Raw genomic sequence first — 17,621 nt, forward strand, 5'->3', positions numbered from 1 at the left:
CAATGAGCAGATAAAAGGTCCGGAAGTAATTTTAAGTGTGCTATTTGCATTTGGAATCTGTTGCTGTCAACTCTCAAGATGAGATCCAAAGAGCTGTCACTATCAGTGAAGCAAGCCATCATTAGGCTGAAAAAAACACAACAAACCCATCAGAGAGATAGCAAAAACATTAGGCCTGGCCAAAACAACTGTTTGGAACATCCCTAAAGAGAAGGAACGCAGCAGTGAACTAAGCAACACCAAAAGACCTGGAAGACCATGGAAAACAACTGTGGTGGATGACTGAAGAATTCTTTCCCTGGTGAAGAAAACCCCCTTCACAACAGTTGGCCAGATCACGAACACTCTCCATGAGGTAGGTGTATGTGTGTCAAAGTCAACAATCAAGAGAAGACTTCACCAGAGTGAATACAGAGGGTTCACCACAAGATGTAAACCATTGGTGAGCCTCAAAAACAGGGAGGCCAGATTAGAGTTTGCCAAACGATATCTAAAAAAGCCTTCACAGTTCTGGAACAACATCCCATGGACAGATGAGACCAAGATCAACTTGTACCAGAGTGATGGGAAGAGAAGAGTATGGAGAAGGAAAGGAACTGCTTATGGTCCTAAGCATACCACCTCATCAGTGAAGCATGGTGGTGGTACTGTCATGGCGTGGGCATGTATGGCTGCCAATGGAACTGGTTCTCTTGTATTTATTGATGATGTAACTGCTGACAAAAGCAGCAGGATGAATTCTGAAGTGTTTCGGGCAATATTATCTGCTCATATTCAGCCAAATGCTTCAGAACTCATTGGACGGCGCTTCACAGTGCAGATGGACAATGACCCAAAGAATACTGCAAAAGCAACCGAAGAGTTTTTTAAGGAAAAGAAGTGGAATGTTATACATTGGCCAAGTCAATCACCTGACCTGAATCCGATTGAGCATGCATTTCACTTGCTGAAGACAGAACTGAAGGGAAAATGCCCCAAGAACAAGCAGGAACTGAAGACATTTGCAGTAGAGGCCTGGCAGAGCATCACCAGGGATGAAACCCAGCGTCTGGTGATGTCTATGCGTTCCAGACTGCAGGCTGTAATTGACTGCAAAGGATTTGCAACCATTAAAAAGGGAAAGTTTGATTTGATTATTTTGTCCAATTACTTTTGGTCCCTTAACAAGTGGGAGGCACATATACAAACTGTTGTAATTCCTGCACCGTTCACCTGATTTGGATGTAAATACCCTCAAATTACAGCTGACAGTCTGCAGTTAAAGCTCATGTTTGTTTAATTTCAAATCCATTGTGGTGGTGTATAGAGCCAAAAGTGCTAGAATTGTGTAGATGTCCTAATATTTATGGACCCGACTGTAGATAGCAATATGAAAAAAATATATATATTAATCTTTAACATACTAAAATTACTTACTTAACATTTTATGGTGTATAATTGTCAAGAAAAAAAAAAAAAGAAAAAAAAACGCATTTTTTTTACGGTCACTAAAAAAATTGGCTTATCAAATATGTTCAACTAATCCATATGTATACTGCAAAACAGTGATCAAAACGAGAACTACCCGAGCCAGACGGAGGACAAAGACATGCTGCACATGGACTTTCTATTGTAGATACCGCATTTTTCGCCCCATAAGACACAGCCACCCCCCTCTCCAAAGTAGGGGAAAAATGTCACTGCGTCTTAGGGGGTGAATAATAATTGAGTGCTTCGATAATGGAAAAGATCAATAGTACCGGAGGACCAGCAAATGGTGAAGGCTCTGTACTCACTGCTTCCTGGTCCTCAGATGCTCTGCAAGTCGGGTCACAGCAGAGCCGCGGCAGGAAGAAAGAGTGCGCTGGCGGTGACACTGAGTCTGATTGGGGCTGTGAGCTGAGGTCTGATTAACATTGGGGGTCTGATTACTGGTCTGACCCGAGGTCTTATGAAAAAAAAAAAATTCTTATTGTATTCCTCTAAAACCTAGGTGAGTCTTATACGCCAATGCATCTTATAGGGTGAAAAATACGTTAAGTGTTTATTCCTTCGTACAGAGGCCACTGAATTGTAGAGAGTCTAACACACAGGTACTTTTATCCAAGAAACGCAACTGTACAGAAGGGACAGACCACTGGAGGAAAAAAATAAATATACAGCACTTACCGAGGAGGTTGAATTTTAAACTTCTCGAAGATCTCAGGGTACAAAAGGGGGAAAACTACCATTTCTTTTAATGCATAAATGTGCTGGCTCAGACCTCCAACGCTGTCAAAGCGAACCTGAAAGAGGAAGAGCAGGATACAAGTAATGATGAAACCCGTTTATCAGTAGTTTCAGGTAAAAAACATAATCTGTCATAAGCCTGCCACAGGGATTGAAGGAGCACTGCAGAAAGAAGTCATGTAAGCGTTCACATAACATGATGCCTATAGCAGGGGTACTTAGGAGGACTCCAGTACAAATTCTTACCAGAGAAGCCAGGTGTCCAGACCCCATAGACCCGCTATCAGAGGAAATAATTTTTTCCATAACAAAGACTAAAAAAAATTCAGGGTCTGCAATATGCAGGCACCGGCCGTGTGGTGTGGACGGATCAAGGACCCATTCAAGTTGAATGGGTCTGGATCCGTTGCGACAGCTGCACAGATGGTGCCTGTAAATTGCGGTCCCCAATGCACAGAACGGCCGTGTGCAAGAGGCCCAATGCTGTACATGTACAGCATTATGCGCAGGAAATTGTACGGAGCAGGCTGCTGTGCTGAGCCTGCACCATATGCGGTAGGTGCCGGCTGTATAATACAGCAGGAACCTACCTGCAATGACCAGGATGGGTGTTGACGCCAAAACCGGTCATTTAACCCCTCAGATACAGAAAAAGCTTTCCTTGCGGGGTACCCCCGCTGATGCAGACACCCTGTTTTTTTTTAAATATCGCTTGTATGTCCCCCGGCAGTTTTCCTGCTTAGGATGTTAATCCTGACCACCAGTACAGGGAGGAGGAGACACCAGGGTTTCTCAATGGGAGTCTCCTTCTCCCTGGCTGTAGCGCGGTCCAATCTCAGTGGAGAGAGTCACAGCCAGGGAGAAGGAGACGCCCATTGAGAAACCCTGGTGTCTCCTCCACCCTGTACCGATGGTCAAGCGGGAAAACTGCAGGCGGGCATACGAGCGGTGTAATAAAAAAATAAAAATAAAAAAAGTCAGCATCAGCCCGAAAGGAAAAGGAGATTTTTGTATAACTTGCCAGTAAAATCTCTTTCTCGCTCTTTATTGGGGGACACAGGAACCGTGGGTATAGCTATGTCCACGGAAAACCAACCATGCCAAAAGACCCAACGGGGTTCAAACCAGCAATAGCCACAACTGTGGTCGAACAACAATACTGGGTGGGTGCTGTGTCCCCCCAATGAAGAGCAAGAAAGATTTTACTGGTAAGTTATACAAAAAAGGAGACTTTTGTATTACTTACCAGTAAAGTCTCTTTCTCGCTCTTCCTTGGGGGACACAGGAAACCATGGGTATAGCTCTGCTCCCTAGGAGGCGTGACACTAAGTGAAAGCTGTAAGCCCCTCCTCCATCAGCTATACCCTTCAGCCTCGAGAAGAGACTGCCAGTTGCGTGTCCAAGTAGTGAAAGATAACCACCAACCGGAAAAAAGAACTGTCGAGCCCCAACGGGGGCAACCAAGCCGGAACCACAACTGTAACCCAAATGAAGGGCGGGTGCTGTGTCCCCAAAGGAAGAGCGAGAAAGAGACTTTACTGGTAAGTAATACAAAAGTCTCCTTTTCTCGCCCATATTCCTTGGGGGACACAGGAAACCATGGGACGTTCCAGAGCAGTCCCAGAAGGGAGGGACCAGAACAAACTAGACCAACACCAGAGGCATCAATCAACTGCCGCCTGCAACACCAGACGGCCCAAAGCAGCGTCAGCCGACGCATGAGTATGCACCCTGTAGAACTTGGTGAAGGTGTGCAAGGAGGACCAAGTGGCCGCCTTGCAAATCTGCTCCGTAGAAGCCCGATTCCTCTGAGCCCAGGAAGCCCCGACCGCTCTAGTGGAGTGAGCGGTAACACCGAGGGGCGGAACCTTGCCCTTGGCGAGATAAGCCTCAGTAACAGCCAACTTGACAAAACGGGCGATCGCAACTTTGGATGCCGCCAACCCTCTGCGCGACCCCTCCGGAACCACAAAGAGCGAGTCAGTACGCCTGAAAGAGCTGGTTACCTCCAGGTAAACCTTGAGCGCCCTGACAACGTCCAGGCGATGAAGCTTCCTCTCCCGCGGGTGGGAAGGGGAAGGACACAAAGAGGGGAGAACGATGTCCTCGTTCAGATGAAAGGCGGAGACCACCTTAGGAAGGAAGGAAGGAAGGGACCGGACGAAGAACTACCTTGTCCTGGTGGAACACTAGGAAAGGTTCCAGATAGGAGAGTGCAGCCAATTCGGACACCCTTCGAAGAGAGGTGACGGCTACAAGGAAAATAACCTTGCAGGACAGAAGTCGCAAGGAAACCGTCCGCAGAGGCTCGAAAGGAGAAGCCTGGAGCGCTGAGAGAACCAGGTTCAGGTCCCAGGGCGGTACCGGAGGGCGGTACGGGGGAACCGCGTGAGCCACGCCCTGAAGGAAGGTCTTGACAGGACCAAGGGGGGCCAGTGGGCGCTGAAACAAAATGGACAGCGCAGACACCTGACCCTTCAAAGAACTAAGGCCCAGACCTTGGGCAAGTCCGCTCTGCAGGAAGGACAAAACAGTGGGGAGAGAAAAGCGGAGCGGAGGAATCCCCAGATCGGCGCAGTACCCCAAATAGGTCCTCCAGGTCCTATAATAGATCCTAGAAGAGGACGGCTTACGGGCGCGGATCATGGTGCGGACGACGTCCGCAGAAAAACCCCTACGTGTCAGGACGGTGGTCTCAACAACCACGCCGTCAAACGTAGGGACCTTAAACGCGGGTGGAAGATTGGTCCCTGAGAGAGAAGATCTTCCCTGGCGGGCAGCGGCCAGGGCGCGTCTGCCAGGAGCAGCATGAGGTCGGCATACCAAGACCGGCGGGGCCAGTCCGGAGCGACCAGAATCACCGAGACGCCTTCCGCCGCGATCTTCCGAAGGACCTTGGGCAGGAGAGGGATGGGAGGGAATATGTATGGACGCGCGAAGCCTCGCCAAGGAAGAACGAGGGCGTCGGCTCCGCAGGCTCCCGGATCCCTGGCCCTGGACAGATAGGCGGGGACCTTGTGATTGAATTTGGAGGCCATGAGGTCCACGTCCGGTATGCCCCAACGAAGGCAAATGGCCTCGAACACCTCCGGGTGAAGAGACCACTCGCCGGGGTCGACGGTGGTGCGACTGAGGAAGTCCGCCGCCCAATTGTCCACCCCTGGAATAAAAATTGCAGATAGGGCCGGGACGTGGGCTTCCGCCCAACGGAGAATGCTGGTGACCTCCCGCATTGCTGCGAGTGCCCCCCTGGTGGTTTATGTACGCCACAGCCGTGGCGTTGTCCGATTGCACACGAACTGGATGACCCTTCAGCAGATGAGTCCAGTGTCGCAGAGACAGAAGGGCCGCTCTCAGCTCCAGGACATTGATCGAGAGTTTGGACTCCGATGGAGACCAAATGCCCTGGACGGATCGGGGAGGAAACACGCCTCCCCAGCCCAAGAGACTGGCATCGGTTGTAACCACCAACCAGTTGAGCGGCAGAAAGGACCTGCCCAGAAGAGGGGACTGCAACCACCAGCGGAGAGATGACCGCACCGGAGGCGATAGATGGAAGGGATGATCCAGAGACTCCGGCGATTTGTCCCAGGAGGAGAGGATCGCCCGTTGGAGAGGGCGGGAGTGAAACTGCGCAAATGGGATCGCCTCGAAGCAGGCAACCATCTGCCCCAAGACCCGCATGCAGAAGCGGAAGGATGGTCGACGGTGGAGAAGGAGACCCCGAATCGCCCGACGGAGGGTCAGTCGTTTTTCCGAGGGAAGACGTACCTCCGCCGCTTCCGTGTCTAAAAGCATTCCCAGGAAGACCAGTTGTCTGGCGGGAGGAAGGGAGGACTTGGGGAAGTTGATGACCCAACCGAATCTTGCCAGAGTCTCTAGAGTGAGATCCACGCTGGCAACCGCTTGGGAAAGGGACGGAGCCTTGATGAGAATATCGTCCAAGTACGGTAGCAGAAAAACACCCCTGGAACGGAGTAAGGCCAAAACCGGGGCCAGGACCTTGGTGAACACCCGGGGGGCTGTTGCCAGCCCAAAGGGAAGGGCGACAAACTGGAAGTGGAGGTCCCCCACGGCGAACCGGAGGAAGCGATGGTGACACCGGGCTACCGGAACATGGAGGTAGGCATCCTGTATATCGATGGAAGACATGAAATCTCCCTGCTCCAGGGAAGCCACCGCGGAACGGAGGGACTCCATCCGAAACCGTCGAAGGAGGAGAAAACGGTTTAGCTTTTTGAGGTCCAAAATGGGCCGCACCGAACCTCCCTTCTTGGGAACTACAAAGAGGTTCGAATAGAACCCTTGGAACCTTTCCTCTAGAGGAACGGGGGTAATCACCCCCCTGTCCAGTAAGGCTTGAACAGCCGCGGAGAACGCAGCCGCGCTTTTCGGGTCCCGCGGGGGGCGGGAGCGAAAGAACCGATCTGGAGGGAAGGACGCAAATTCGATTTTGTAACCTGAGGACACAATTTCGAGAGCCCAGGCGTCGGAGACGTGAGCCATCCAGATGTCCCTGAAAAGGAGGAGCCGGCCCCCCACCCGGGTGGGTGGGGGCGCGCCTTCAGGCAGAGGACTGCTTTGCTGCGGGTGTGCGGGCAGCCTGCGGCCTGCGCCAGGAGGGCTGCGCCCGAAAAAACGGCTTCCTACGCTTATCCTGGGGCGGGGCCGAAGCGGCAGCTGCGGGGGGAGCCCCAGAGGTCCTGCGGGAGGACCGAAAACGAGACGCACCAGGGCGTCCGCGGGGGGCGCCCCTGGCTTGGGGTTGAGGAAGATGGGTGCTTTTTCCACCCGTGGCCTCCGAAATAAGCTCGTCTAGGCGGACCCCGAAAAGGCGGGAACCCGCAAACGGTACCCCCGCCAACGAACGTTTGGAGGCAGCGTCCGCTTTCCAAACCTTCAGCCAGAGCTCCCTCCTGACGGAAACCGCCAGGGCGGAGGAGCGTGCAATAAGGGCTCCCGCATCAAGGGAGGCCTCACAAACAAAATTCCCGGCCCGAATAATAAGCTGGGCCAAGGAACGTAGGTCCTGGATGGGGACGTCCGAGTCCAACTCCTGTTCCAGCTGCGCACCCCAGGCAGAGATTGCTTTACCTGCCCAAGCAGAGGCAAAAACCGGTCTGAGAGCAGAACCGGAGGCAGCAAAAATGCCCTTGGAAAGGGTCTCCATGCGACAGTCCTCCGCTGACTGAAGAGAGGACCCGTCGGGAACAGGGATGGCCGTGTTCTTTGACAGACGGGCCACAGGGGGGTCCACCTTGGGTGGGGAAGACCATGTGGCCACGACATCGGCTGGAAAAGGATAGCAAATGTCCAGCTTCTTGGGATTGACAAAACGGGCGTCCGGGCGAGCCCAAGCCTTAGACACCACGGAGGAGAAATCAGAGTGGATTGGAAAGACTTTTGAGGCCTGCCTGGGTCTGATGAAGGAGACGCTAGCTGCGTCAGAGCTAGGGGGGTCATCTTGCACCTTAAAGGTGTCACGAATATCCGAGATGAGTTGACCCATCGCTGAGGCTAGCTTGGACGGCAGGGCCGAGTCCATTTCCAAATCTGAAACCGCCAATTCACCTTCAGAGAGCGAATCCTTTGGAGAGGAGAGGCTCGTCTGAGTGCGCACGCGTGGCGGGGAGAGGGAGGCATCCGAGGAGGAGGCTCGCTCTACTCTAAGACGCTTCTGAGAGTGCCTAGCTCGGGAGGGGTCACTAAGAAGGGGTGAACCCGCTGCAGCGGCAGAAGCGGTGGACCCGGAGGGCGCGACAGCAAGAGTGGCGTCCTGCGGGGTAGGCGGCCTGTCTATTAGGCGGCCCACGACATGAGTGAGGCTTTCCACGGCCTGGGACAGGGATCTAGCCCAGTCAGGCGGGTCAGAGGAAGCAGGGAGCGACACAGCGGGCGACTGAGGCTGCGGTGGAGCTCGGCATGCCAGACAGTGCGGATCAGACTGCCCCCGGGGAAAGGGTTCCCTACAAGCAGTACAGGCATGGTACCAAGGCTTGGCGGCTGCAGAAGGGTCTGACATGGTGGAAAAAAAATGTTGCCTTAAAGTGGGAGACCCCAGTAAAAGGAACGGGGATTACACCCAATAACAGTACTGGTGGCACGGAGGGGGTTAACAGTCCTACCAGACCCGGATGATGCAAGCGGCAGCAGCAAGGGGAGCAGACTGAAGGAGGCTGTGGAGGAGAGGCAGCAGGCACGGGGATGAATAGCTTCAGGATCGGAAGCAGAGAGGATTCCAAGCAGCACTATGCGATGTGGAGCCCGACGAAACCGGAAGTAGCGGAGCGCTGTGAAGCTCCGCCCACCCCTTGCCGCGCTGAAAGAGACGCAGAGGCGCGCGCGGCAAAATGATTTTAACCCCCGAGGTAGGATGAGTGCCGGCCAGATGAAATGGCGCCGTTCGCGCCAAGAAAAAACGGCCCCCGCCGCGCCTGATGTGGCAGACGGCCTCCTGCCTACAGCCATCTCCTGAAGGCAGAGTTCGTGCCCTGCCGCTGAATAAAGGATTTTTCCCCAGATAAAGTCCCCCCCAAATGATACCCGGTAAGGTTGCCGGTACGATATGCCCATGAGTGGGGGGTGGGGGGTGGGGGGATGTAGCAGCGGTGGGAGGAAGGAAGGGGAGGCTGGAGCAGCCACTCTCACCATACGCTGTCTTCGCCCTCAATCCATCCAGCAGGGTCGCCCCTTCAGCTACTGGCACCGCAGTGGCAGGAAGCCGGGGGAGGGACTTGGCGTGCGGGCGACCCTTGAGCTGGCGGGACGCAGGGGAGCGGGGCTGCCCTGGTCCACCTTGTCTTCTGTGGGGGAGGCGGCAGTGCGGAATTACCGGCACTGGCGCAACTCAACCCCGGGAGAAACAGAGGGGTCTAATGCGCCTCTGTTGTCCCTGTAAGTAGAAAAAAATCGAATTAAAACAAAAAAACGCAAAAATAAAAATTATAGGAAAACAACCCTGCATAAGCAGGGGGTGTCTTGCCTCCTTGGACACTAAGCAAAAACTGGCAGTCTCTTCTCCAGGCTGAAGGGTATAGCTGATGGAGGAGGGGCTTACAGCTTTCACTTAGTGTCACGCCTCCTAGGGAGCAGAGCTATACCCATGGTTTCCTGTGTCCCCCAAGGAATATGGGCGAGAAATCTCCTTTTCTCGCCCATATTCATTGGGGGACACAGGAACGTGGGACGTCCAAAAGCAGTCCACGGGCAGGAAAAACCACAGGCCCATGGAAGCAAGCGTCCCTGCTGGCATCTAAGAAACTGCCGCCTGCAAGATCATGCGGCCCAAGCAGTGTCCGCCGATGCATAAGTATGTACCTGGTAAAATTTTGTGAACGTGTGTAAGGAGGACCAAGTAGCCGCCTTACACAACTGAGCAGCCGAAGCGCGATTCCTCCGAGCCCAAGAAGCAGCCACCGCTCTGTGGAGTGAGCCGTGACACCTAAGGGCGGAACCCTGCTGCGGGCGCGGTATGCTTCAGCAGTTGCAGACCGATTCCAACATGCAATCGCCACCTTGGACACCACCAATCCCTAGCGAGGACCCTTCAGAAGACAAAAAGGGGGTCCGTATGCCGGAAGAGACTGGAGGCTGCCAAATAATGATCGGAGCTCTGACAACGTCCAATAATGTAACTGAAGGGGAGAAAAAGTGAAGGAAGGCCAATTTCTTCATTGATATGGAAGTAAGAGATCACCTTCAGGAGAAGGAATGGGCCGGAGAACCGCCTTATCCTTGTGAAGAACCAGGAAGTGTTTTCTGCAAGAGAGCACCCCCAAATCAGACGCCCATCTGATGGATGTGATAGCCACAAGAAAGACTACCTTCTAGGACAGGAGCTGGCGTGAGATCTCCCACAAGGGCTCAAAGGGAGAAGACTGGAACGTTGAGAAAACTATATACGGATCCCAAGGCGGTAAGGACTGTACAGAGGAACCGTATGTGCCACTCACTGAAGGAAGGTTTCCATGGGCACCAGGGAAACCAGAGTACGCTAGAAAGCTGCCCCAGGATAGAAGCGCCAACACCTGACCCATCAGGAAACCAAGGCTAAACCAGATCCAACCCTGATTGTAGAAAGGATAGGACCGTGGGGAGAAAAGAACGGAGTGGGGGGATATCCCAGCTTTCACAAAAGCCCAGGAAGGACCTCCAGGTACTAATACAGCCTGGGCGATGCAGGCTTCCTGGCCTGAATCATAGTGCGGATGACGTCCCCCGAAAACCCTCTCCACGTCAGAATGGCGGTTTCAATAGCCACGCCGTCAACCAAAGACTCTAAATGCGGATGTAGGACCGGACCCTGTGAAGGTGGTCGTCTGAGTGGCAGTGATCAAGGGACGTCTCCTAGAAGGAGAACGAGGTCGGCGTACCACGCACGACGGGGCCAATCCAGAGCAACTAGGATTCGTCGGAACGCCCTCCATCTTGATCTTCTGTAGAAACCTGGGTAGGAGGGGGGGGGGGGGGAAACACGTAGTGACTAGGCAACCCCCTGGAAAGACAGAGGATGAGCATGTCCAAAGTTGCGTCAAAAGAAAGAAGGAATAGCCACCATATCCACAGGCGGCACCAGTATACCAGTAGAGTATGAGTACTGACTGTTACAACGCCCCCTTGTGAAAGCAAAGGCACCTAGAGCCGTGGCGTAGTTGAGTTGCAACATCCCAAGATGTTTAGTTATTCCCCGCTAGTGGATCAATTGGGAAAGGGGTTAATGCAACAGGAAGCACAGTGAAGTGCAACACTCCGCCTATGGAAAGGGATAGCGCGACAGTCGGGACCGTATGCTATGGTAGTGCAATTACTCTACCTATGGAAGATAGAATGCATACGGCAAGTACGTAAGCCATTGGTAGGGAAAATACTCCACCTATGAAGGGGGGGGGAAGGGGTCAATGGCCACGGCGGAAACTAGTGCATATGCGAGTCCTGTACCCCGTGGGAGTGCAAATATTGCACCTAAGTAAGGGGGTAATGCCTACAGCACACAATGTAACCAGAGATAATGTCATTGCGCCACCTATGGAAGGGGCTAATGCATACGGCAGGTACAGAACCCAGTGGAGCTGCAATTCCACCACCTACAGAAGGGGGAATGTATACGCCCGGCACTGAAACCAGTGTACCGGTACCTAGTCCGCCTATGGCAGGGGACAATGTATAAGGCAAGTACTGTATCCCAAAGTAGTGCTATTACTCTGCCCAAGGAAGGGGGCAATGCCCACGACAAGTACTGCTGGTCACCGTAAACGCAATCCTTGAAGATTGCTTCAGATTCATGTCAGGATCTGACATGATCCTTCAGGAGATCTCTGCAAAGCAGTGAGGTCTTGCCTCCTGTTGACAGTAGAAAAAACACTGAAGCTCCTTCTCCAGGCTGGAGGGGGTATAGCGGCCAGGGGAGGAGCTAACAGCTTTTACTAGTGTCAACGCCTCCTAGAGGACATAGCTATACCCACGGTTCCTGTGTCCCCCAATGAATATGGGCGAGAAAGGTATTAAATTAAAACTAGAAAATTCCCGTGAAAGGTCCTCTTTAAGGGGTTAAGGAGATAAAACAACAATGATATTTATGTCAAAATTTACCAGTTTTCTACTTTATCTACACAACCTATAACACTCACTGATCGATCCAGGTTCATTGGGTCTACATCAGCCAAACTGGCACCAACTTTTACCCGTTCACGCAAGATGCCACTGGCTAGATCATCAGGTCTGAGGTTCATGGGTAGACACCTGTAATACAGAGCAAGAGGAAGACGTCAATTGAGACTTGCTTAAAAGGGCTTCTGTCAGCCCACTAAACCGTTTTTTTTGTTTTTGTTTACTAATAATCCCTACACTGAGAGCTCTGCATACATAAGTTAAATAATCATTTTTGTTCAGTAGAATTTGATAAAAAGCGATTTTTAAAATATGCAAATTACCTTGCTACCAGCAAGTAGGGCGGCTACTTGCTGGTAGCAGCCGCATCCTCCGACCCTAATGACGCCCCCTCCGCATTGTGATTGACAGGGCCAGGGAACGGAATCGTTCTCTGCTGGCCCTGCCCGTTAGCATTCAAAATCTGCCGCCTGCGCCGCGGCCGTACCTATCTTCAATCTGCGCAGGCGCACTGAGAGGCGGCCACTCGCTCGGCAGCTCCATCCTCAATGCGCCTGCGCCGATGATGTCACATCTACACCCGGCGCAGGCGCATTGAGGAGCGAGTGGCCGCCTCTCAGTGCGCCTGCGCAGATTGAAGATGCGTACGGCCGCGGCGCAGGCGCCAGATCTTGAATGCCAACAGGCAGAGCCAGCAGATAATGATTCCATTCCCTGGCCCTGTCAATCACAATGCGGAGGGGGCGTCATTAGGATCGGAGGATGCGGCTGCTACCAGCAAGTAGCCGCCCTACTTGCTGGTAGCAAGGTAATTTGCATATTTTAAAAATCGCTTTTTATCAAATTCTACTGAACAAAAATGATTATTTAACTTATGTATGCAGAGCTCGCAGTGTAGGGATTATTAGTAAACAAAAAAACGGTTTAGTGGGCTGACAGAAGCCCTTTAAAAGTGAAAAAAAAAAAAAAGCTAAAGATTGATGACAGAAGGCAATTAAAGTGTATGACCAGTATTCGAAAAACATGGCTGCTTTCTTCAAAAAACAGCAGCATGCATGTTCCTAGGGTGTGTCTGGCGTTGAAGCTCAGCCCCATTTGCTACAACGGAGCTGAGCTGCAAATACCAGACAAGTCAGACAGGAGTGGCACCATTTCAGTAAGAAAGCAGCCATGTTTTTCCAAACCTTGATATCCCGGTTAATCCTAAATTTAAGAGATCTTTTATAGGAGGCTGATCTCAAAAAAATTCATGACAAGCTGTGCTGTCCCAGCTAATGCTTTCTCAAAGTAGAATTTATTTAAAGGGATTGTCCCACAAAAATTATTCCACAACTATCTAACCAGCTCCTAGTTCTGAAAACTTTTGTAACTGCATGTCATTAAAGAAGTTATCCAATACTATAAACTGGGCCGCCGACTGCTTGGGCTGGATTACTTCTTTAAATACATTATAATAAAAAAAATTGTAGCATTCCCCTATTTTAGGCAGGCACTGGAAAACCATGTCGCTCTTGTTCCAATACCAAACCCCATAAAAGACATATATATATATATGGAGTACCTATTCCTCGCTTTGGCCATGCTCTTGGACTTCCTCCTCTCAAACCGTTCTTCATCGGAGGAGGAAGTTGTATCACTGCTGTGAATAGCATGCTTCTTTCGTCTATGGGAAAAAAAAAGTGGGAGGGGGAAGATATTACAATTTAATTGATTAAAATGATGAAATGTACAAGAAAAAAAAAACAAAAAACAACAACTCAATTTACAATAAAGTACAAACCGTAAAAGCCATGCAGTTCATGTGACTAAACGTGATGCTGGAATATTTGCTATCTAGGCCAGTGTGTTATCGAAATAGGGAAAAGGAAGGCAGGGGATAGCCTTTAATACTAACCCGCTTATATAAAAGAAACACAAGATGAAAACACCAATTCACACAATTTCACAAGATATCTGCTTGCCGTCAATGGGAAGCCTTATCGCATACTTTCAGAGCATCAAAAAAAATAAAGGACAGAAAATACAGGTCTGATAACCATAGTATAAATAGCCCTGCACTGATCTACCCCTTTAAAAGTGCTCAGGTGCCTCTTCGGTAGATGATCAATTCAGGAGAAAAGTTCTGTAGAGAATTGGTCATGGTATGAGAGTCCATAACCCATATGCACACAACGAACACGCATTGTTCTTGTGCACAGGAAAGTAGTGAGGATCTAATAAATTAGTGTACCTAAACTTAAAACTGAATTTGTAGAACATAATGCTAATATAAATTTTATTCTTTTTTAAGATTTTCCTCGCAAAGTAGGCACCTCAGGTTTAACAGGTTAACGCTGCTCAAGCCAGAGCATCGCTGCCCCTGCATGTACCATCCCTGCTCTCCTAAAGCCTGGGGCTAGGTCAGGCTTTAGCAGGAGTGGGCACGGGCAGAGGAGTGATGTGGTAGGTGAGCTCCTGCCCTGCATACCACATAGATACAGGTTATTAGCAGAGCTGAGGGCAGGAGCTACAAAGCAACATAGCATCTTCTGCCTGTTCCGCTCTGCTAAAGCCTGATACAGCTGATCTATGCCAGGCTTTAGGATGGCAGCGCTGGTAAAAGCAGAGCAGTGATGCTCCAGCCTGAACAGTGGAATCAGCACTCCCATACACAGCAAGTAGGTGGAGCGAGGGTGCACAGAGTGGCTATGGCCCGCCTTCAATGCACTTAAAGGGACTCTGTCACCACTTTCTAACCCCCCCTTTTCAAAGTATTGTTATCTGCATGGCGCCCCTGTGATTATAAATGTGTTGTTAGAAGTTAAATTCGCCGTCTCCTTTTGATAAAAAGAGCTTTTATCTAACCTGTCAATCTTCTTGATAAGGTGCCCAGGGCGTTTCTTTTCGTCTCAATCTGCCGCCCGCCGCCGCCACCGTTGGTGCCCAGCTCCTCCCCTCATGCTTTCAGCGCCGCCTGAATGTAATCAAATACGCCTCCGGCTCTCTCTGTGCCCCCTCCTCCTTTTCAAAGATCCCGCGCGTGCGCACAGGGCTGTGCCTGATGCGCCCGTGCGGACATTTACAATCAGCCTCATTGAGCGAAGTGCGCATGCGCGCACTTCGCTCAACCTCCTCATCAGACGAGCACTGCAGCCTGCTGAGTGAGGAGGTTGAGCGAAGTGCGCGCATGCGCACTTCGCTCAATGAGGCTGATTGTAAATGTCCGCACGGGCGCATCAGGCACAGCCCTGTGCGCACGCGCGGGATCTTTGAAAAGGAGGAGGGGGCACAGAGAGAGCCGGAGGCGTATTTGATTACATTCAGGCGGCGCTGAAAGCATGAGGGGAGGAGCTGGGCACCAACGGTGGCGGCGGCGGGCGGCAGATTGAGACGAAAAGAAACGCCCTGGGCACCTTATCAAGAAGATTGACAGGTTAGATAAAAGCTCTTTTTATCAAAAGGAGACGGCGAATTTAACTTCTAACAACACATTTATAATCACAGGGGCGCCATGCAGATAACAATACTTTGAAAAGGGGGGGTTAGAAAGTGGTGACAGAGTCCCTTTAAATGCTCATTTGCATATGGATTCTGAAGAAAAGTTCAAAATCATTACAAGGCATTGTGCCTGGTGTAACAGCGATTATCCCGATGACCGATTCCCTTTAGTATAGATTCAGAAAACTCAAGTCATTTGCCAAAATACTGGATCCTGGTATTTTTTGTCTTTCTCCACTCAAGGAGAGTGTTGTGGGGGCAGGTGGTGACAAGCCTCCCTAGCGTCACCTGCAATGCTAGGTAGTCTTGTCCTCGTTACCGCCCGCCATTGCCGCCGCCGCCCCCATTCCCTCACAGACACCGGATGTTTTCATCCACACACGGGGAGAAGAGGCAGTGGCGGTGCAGGGACCAGGAAGCGGGAAGCCGAGCAAGTATATTCATTGTGAGGGGCCCGGCATATTTGGGGGACATTTTATAGTTTTAGATAACCTCTTTAAATTCCTTATCTCAAAATAGGCGTAGTGACTGAGCTGGTCTACACTATGAGGCTTTTACTGCTTTTTAGGTGTATAAATATGTGCACTGCTCACTATAATAAAGAAGGGCATTACGAGGAACACCTTGTATGTGTCTGTGTCGTCACTTCATAGAAACATAGGGCCAGATTTATCATTCCTCTGACCGCTCACTCCACTTTCACATATGGCTAAAGTCAGTTTTAGCCAAGTCAGATTTATGATCGGCCCTTTAAGACTGTAATAAATGTGGTTTGACGGTAGCAGTTTACCCGTCAGTAAGCAGCTTTACAAAAGTCGCACATCTTTACGAAAAATCGCACGTTTTTATGAAAAAGTCGCATGTTCTATTAAAAAGTCTCATAAGATAAGCATGGTCCTCACTGGAGTGAAATTGGGACTTTTTTTGCGACTTTTTTAAATAGTCCCAATAGTAAATCTGTCCAGAGATTCATTTACATAAGAAAACACACCCACTTTCAGAAAACTGGCGAGGATAGTGCAGAGCAGAAAAAAGTCGCAAATTTGTGCGCAGTTTTAGCTTTTGGGACTTTTTTACTCCATTATTCTGACCTGAGCTAATGATAAATCTGGCCCATAGAATGTAGCCCTTGGCCCTATCTTATAAGAAGGATGGCCTTATGCCCATCCCACACATGCTTAAAGGGCTTCTGTCACTCCACTAAACTCTTTTTTTTGTCTCTCCTTATGCTGCGATTTCTCAATATATAGGGCTATTACTCAGTTTGGTTCAGTAGTTATAATATGCAAATTACCTCTCTAACAGCAGGTAGGGCGGCTGCATCCTCCATTCATAATGACGCCCCCTCCTCATGTTGATTGACAGGGCCAGCGGACGCGCTCGTTCTCTGCTGGCCCTGTCTGCATTCAAAATCTGGCGCCGGTGCCGTACCTGTCTTGAGTCGGCGCACTGAGGGGAGGACGCTCGCTCGGCCACTCCATCCTCAGTGTGCCTGCGCCGATGACGTCACATGTACACCCGGTGCAGGCGCACTGAGGATGGAGCGGCTGAACGAGCGTCCTACACTCAGTGCGCCTGCGCCAACTGAAGACCGGCGCGAGATTTAAAACACAGACAGGGCCAGCAGAGAACGAGCGCGTCCGCTGGCCCTGTCAATCAAAATGAGGAGGGGGCGTCATTATGAATGGAGGATGCGGCTGCTACCAGCAAGTAGCCGCCCTACCTGCTGCTAGAGAGGTAATTTGCATATTATAAAAGTCAGTTTTTTTATATAACTACTGAACAAAGGAGACAAAAAAAAGTTTAGTGGAGCCCTTTAAACTCCTTCGAGCCGGCTCACTCAGCTTCAGAGCTATTAGGAGACGGCATCTCATCAGACCACAGAGGTGACCACAGAGGCAATGAACAAGCGTCACTCTTAGTACATACCGGATATGGCTTCTTCTTGCAGGAGATCTGTGAGTATCAAACAAAGTGCTTTGTCGTTTTTTTTGATGTGCTGGCTCTAAAAGACAAAAATTGGAAATTTTTATAAGTAAATGCAGTTCATGGAGACGGATCAAGTTACACTGGGGGAGAGTTAGCAAAACTACTCGTAAGAGGAAACTGGTTTATTTGCCCAAAGCAACCAATCGGACTCCATCTTTACATTTTCCAAAAGAGCTCGGAAAAGTATAAGGTGGAATCCGATTGGTTACTATGGGCAAATAAGCCAGTTTTCCTTTTTACCAGTTTTGATAAATCTCCCCCATAGTCCGTGCACTACAGGTTTGCTGGAAGAGACAATTTAAAGGACTTCAAATTAATGAATAAATTACCACGTGGGTATT

The 17,621-nt window shown here is 50.6% G+C and overlaps 1 protein-coding gene across 4 annotated transcripts in view; it reads right to left on the reverse strand.

Moving 5' to 3' along the window:
- Window positions 1–17,621, reverse strand: part of ATAD2B (ATPase family AAA domain containing 2B) — a 136,151-nt gene that overhangs the window by 77,294 nt on the left and 41,236 nt on the right. For all 4 annotated transcript variants that reach the window (XM_040427412.1, XM_040427411.1, XM_040427409.1 and 1 more), the window contains 4 exons: window positions 17,221–17,296; window positions 13,376–13,477; window positions 11,835–11,946; window positions 2,149–2,264 (listed from right to left, as the gene is read on the reverse strand). In XM_040427412.1, coding sequence (XP_040283346.1) covers window positions 2,149–2,264; window positions 11,835–11,946; window positions 13,376–13,477; window positions 17,221–17,296 — 406 coding nt within the window. The remainder of the gene's footprint in view (window positions 1–2,148; window positions 2,265–11,834; window positions 11,947–13,375; window positions 13,478–17,220; window positions 17,297–17,621) is intronic.

Source organism: Bufo bufo, chromosome 4 (genome assembly GCF_905171765.1).
Source record: "Bufo bufo chromosome 4, aBufBuf1.1, whole genome shotgun sequence".
In the NCBI taxonomy this organism is placed as follows: domain Eukaryota; kingdom Metazoa; phylum Chordata; class Amphibia; order Anura; family Bufonidae; genus Bufo; species Bufo bufo.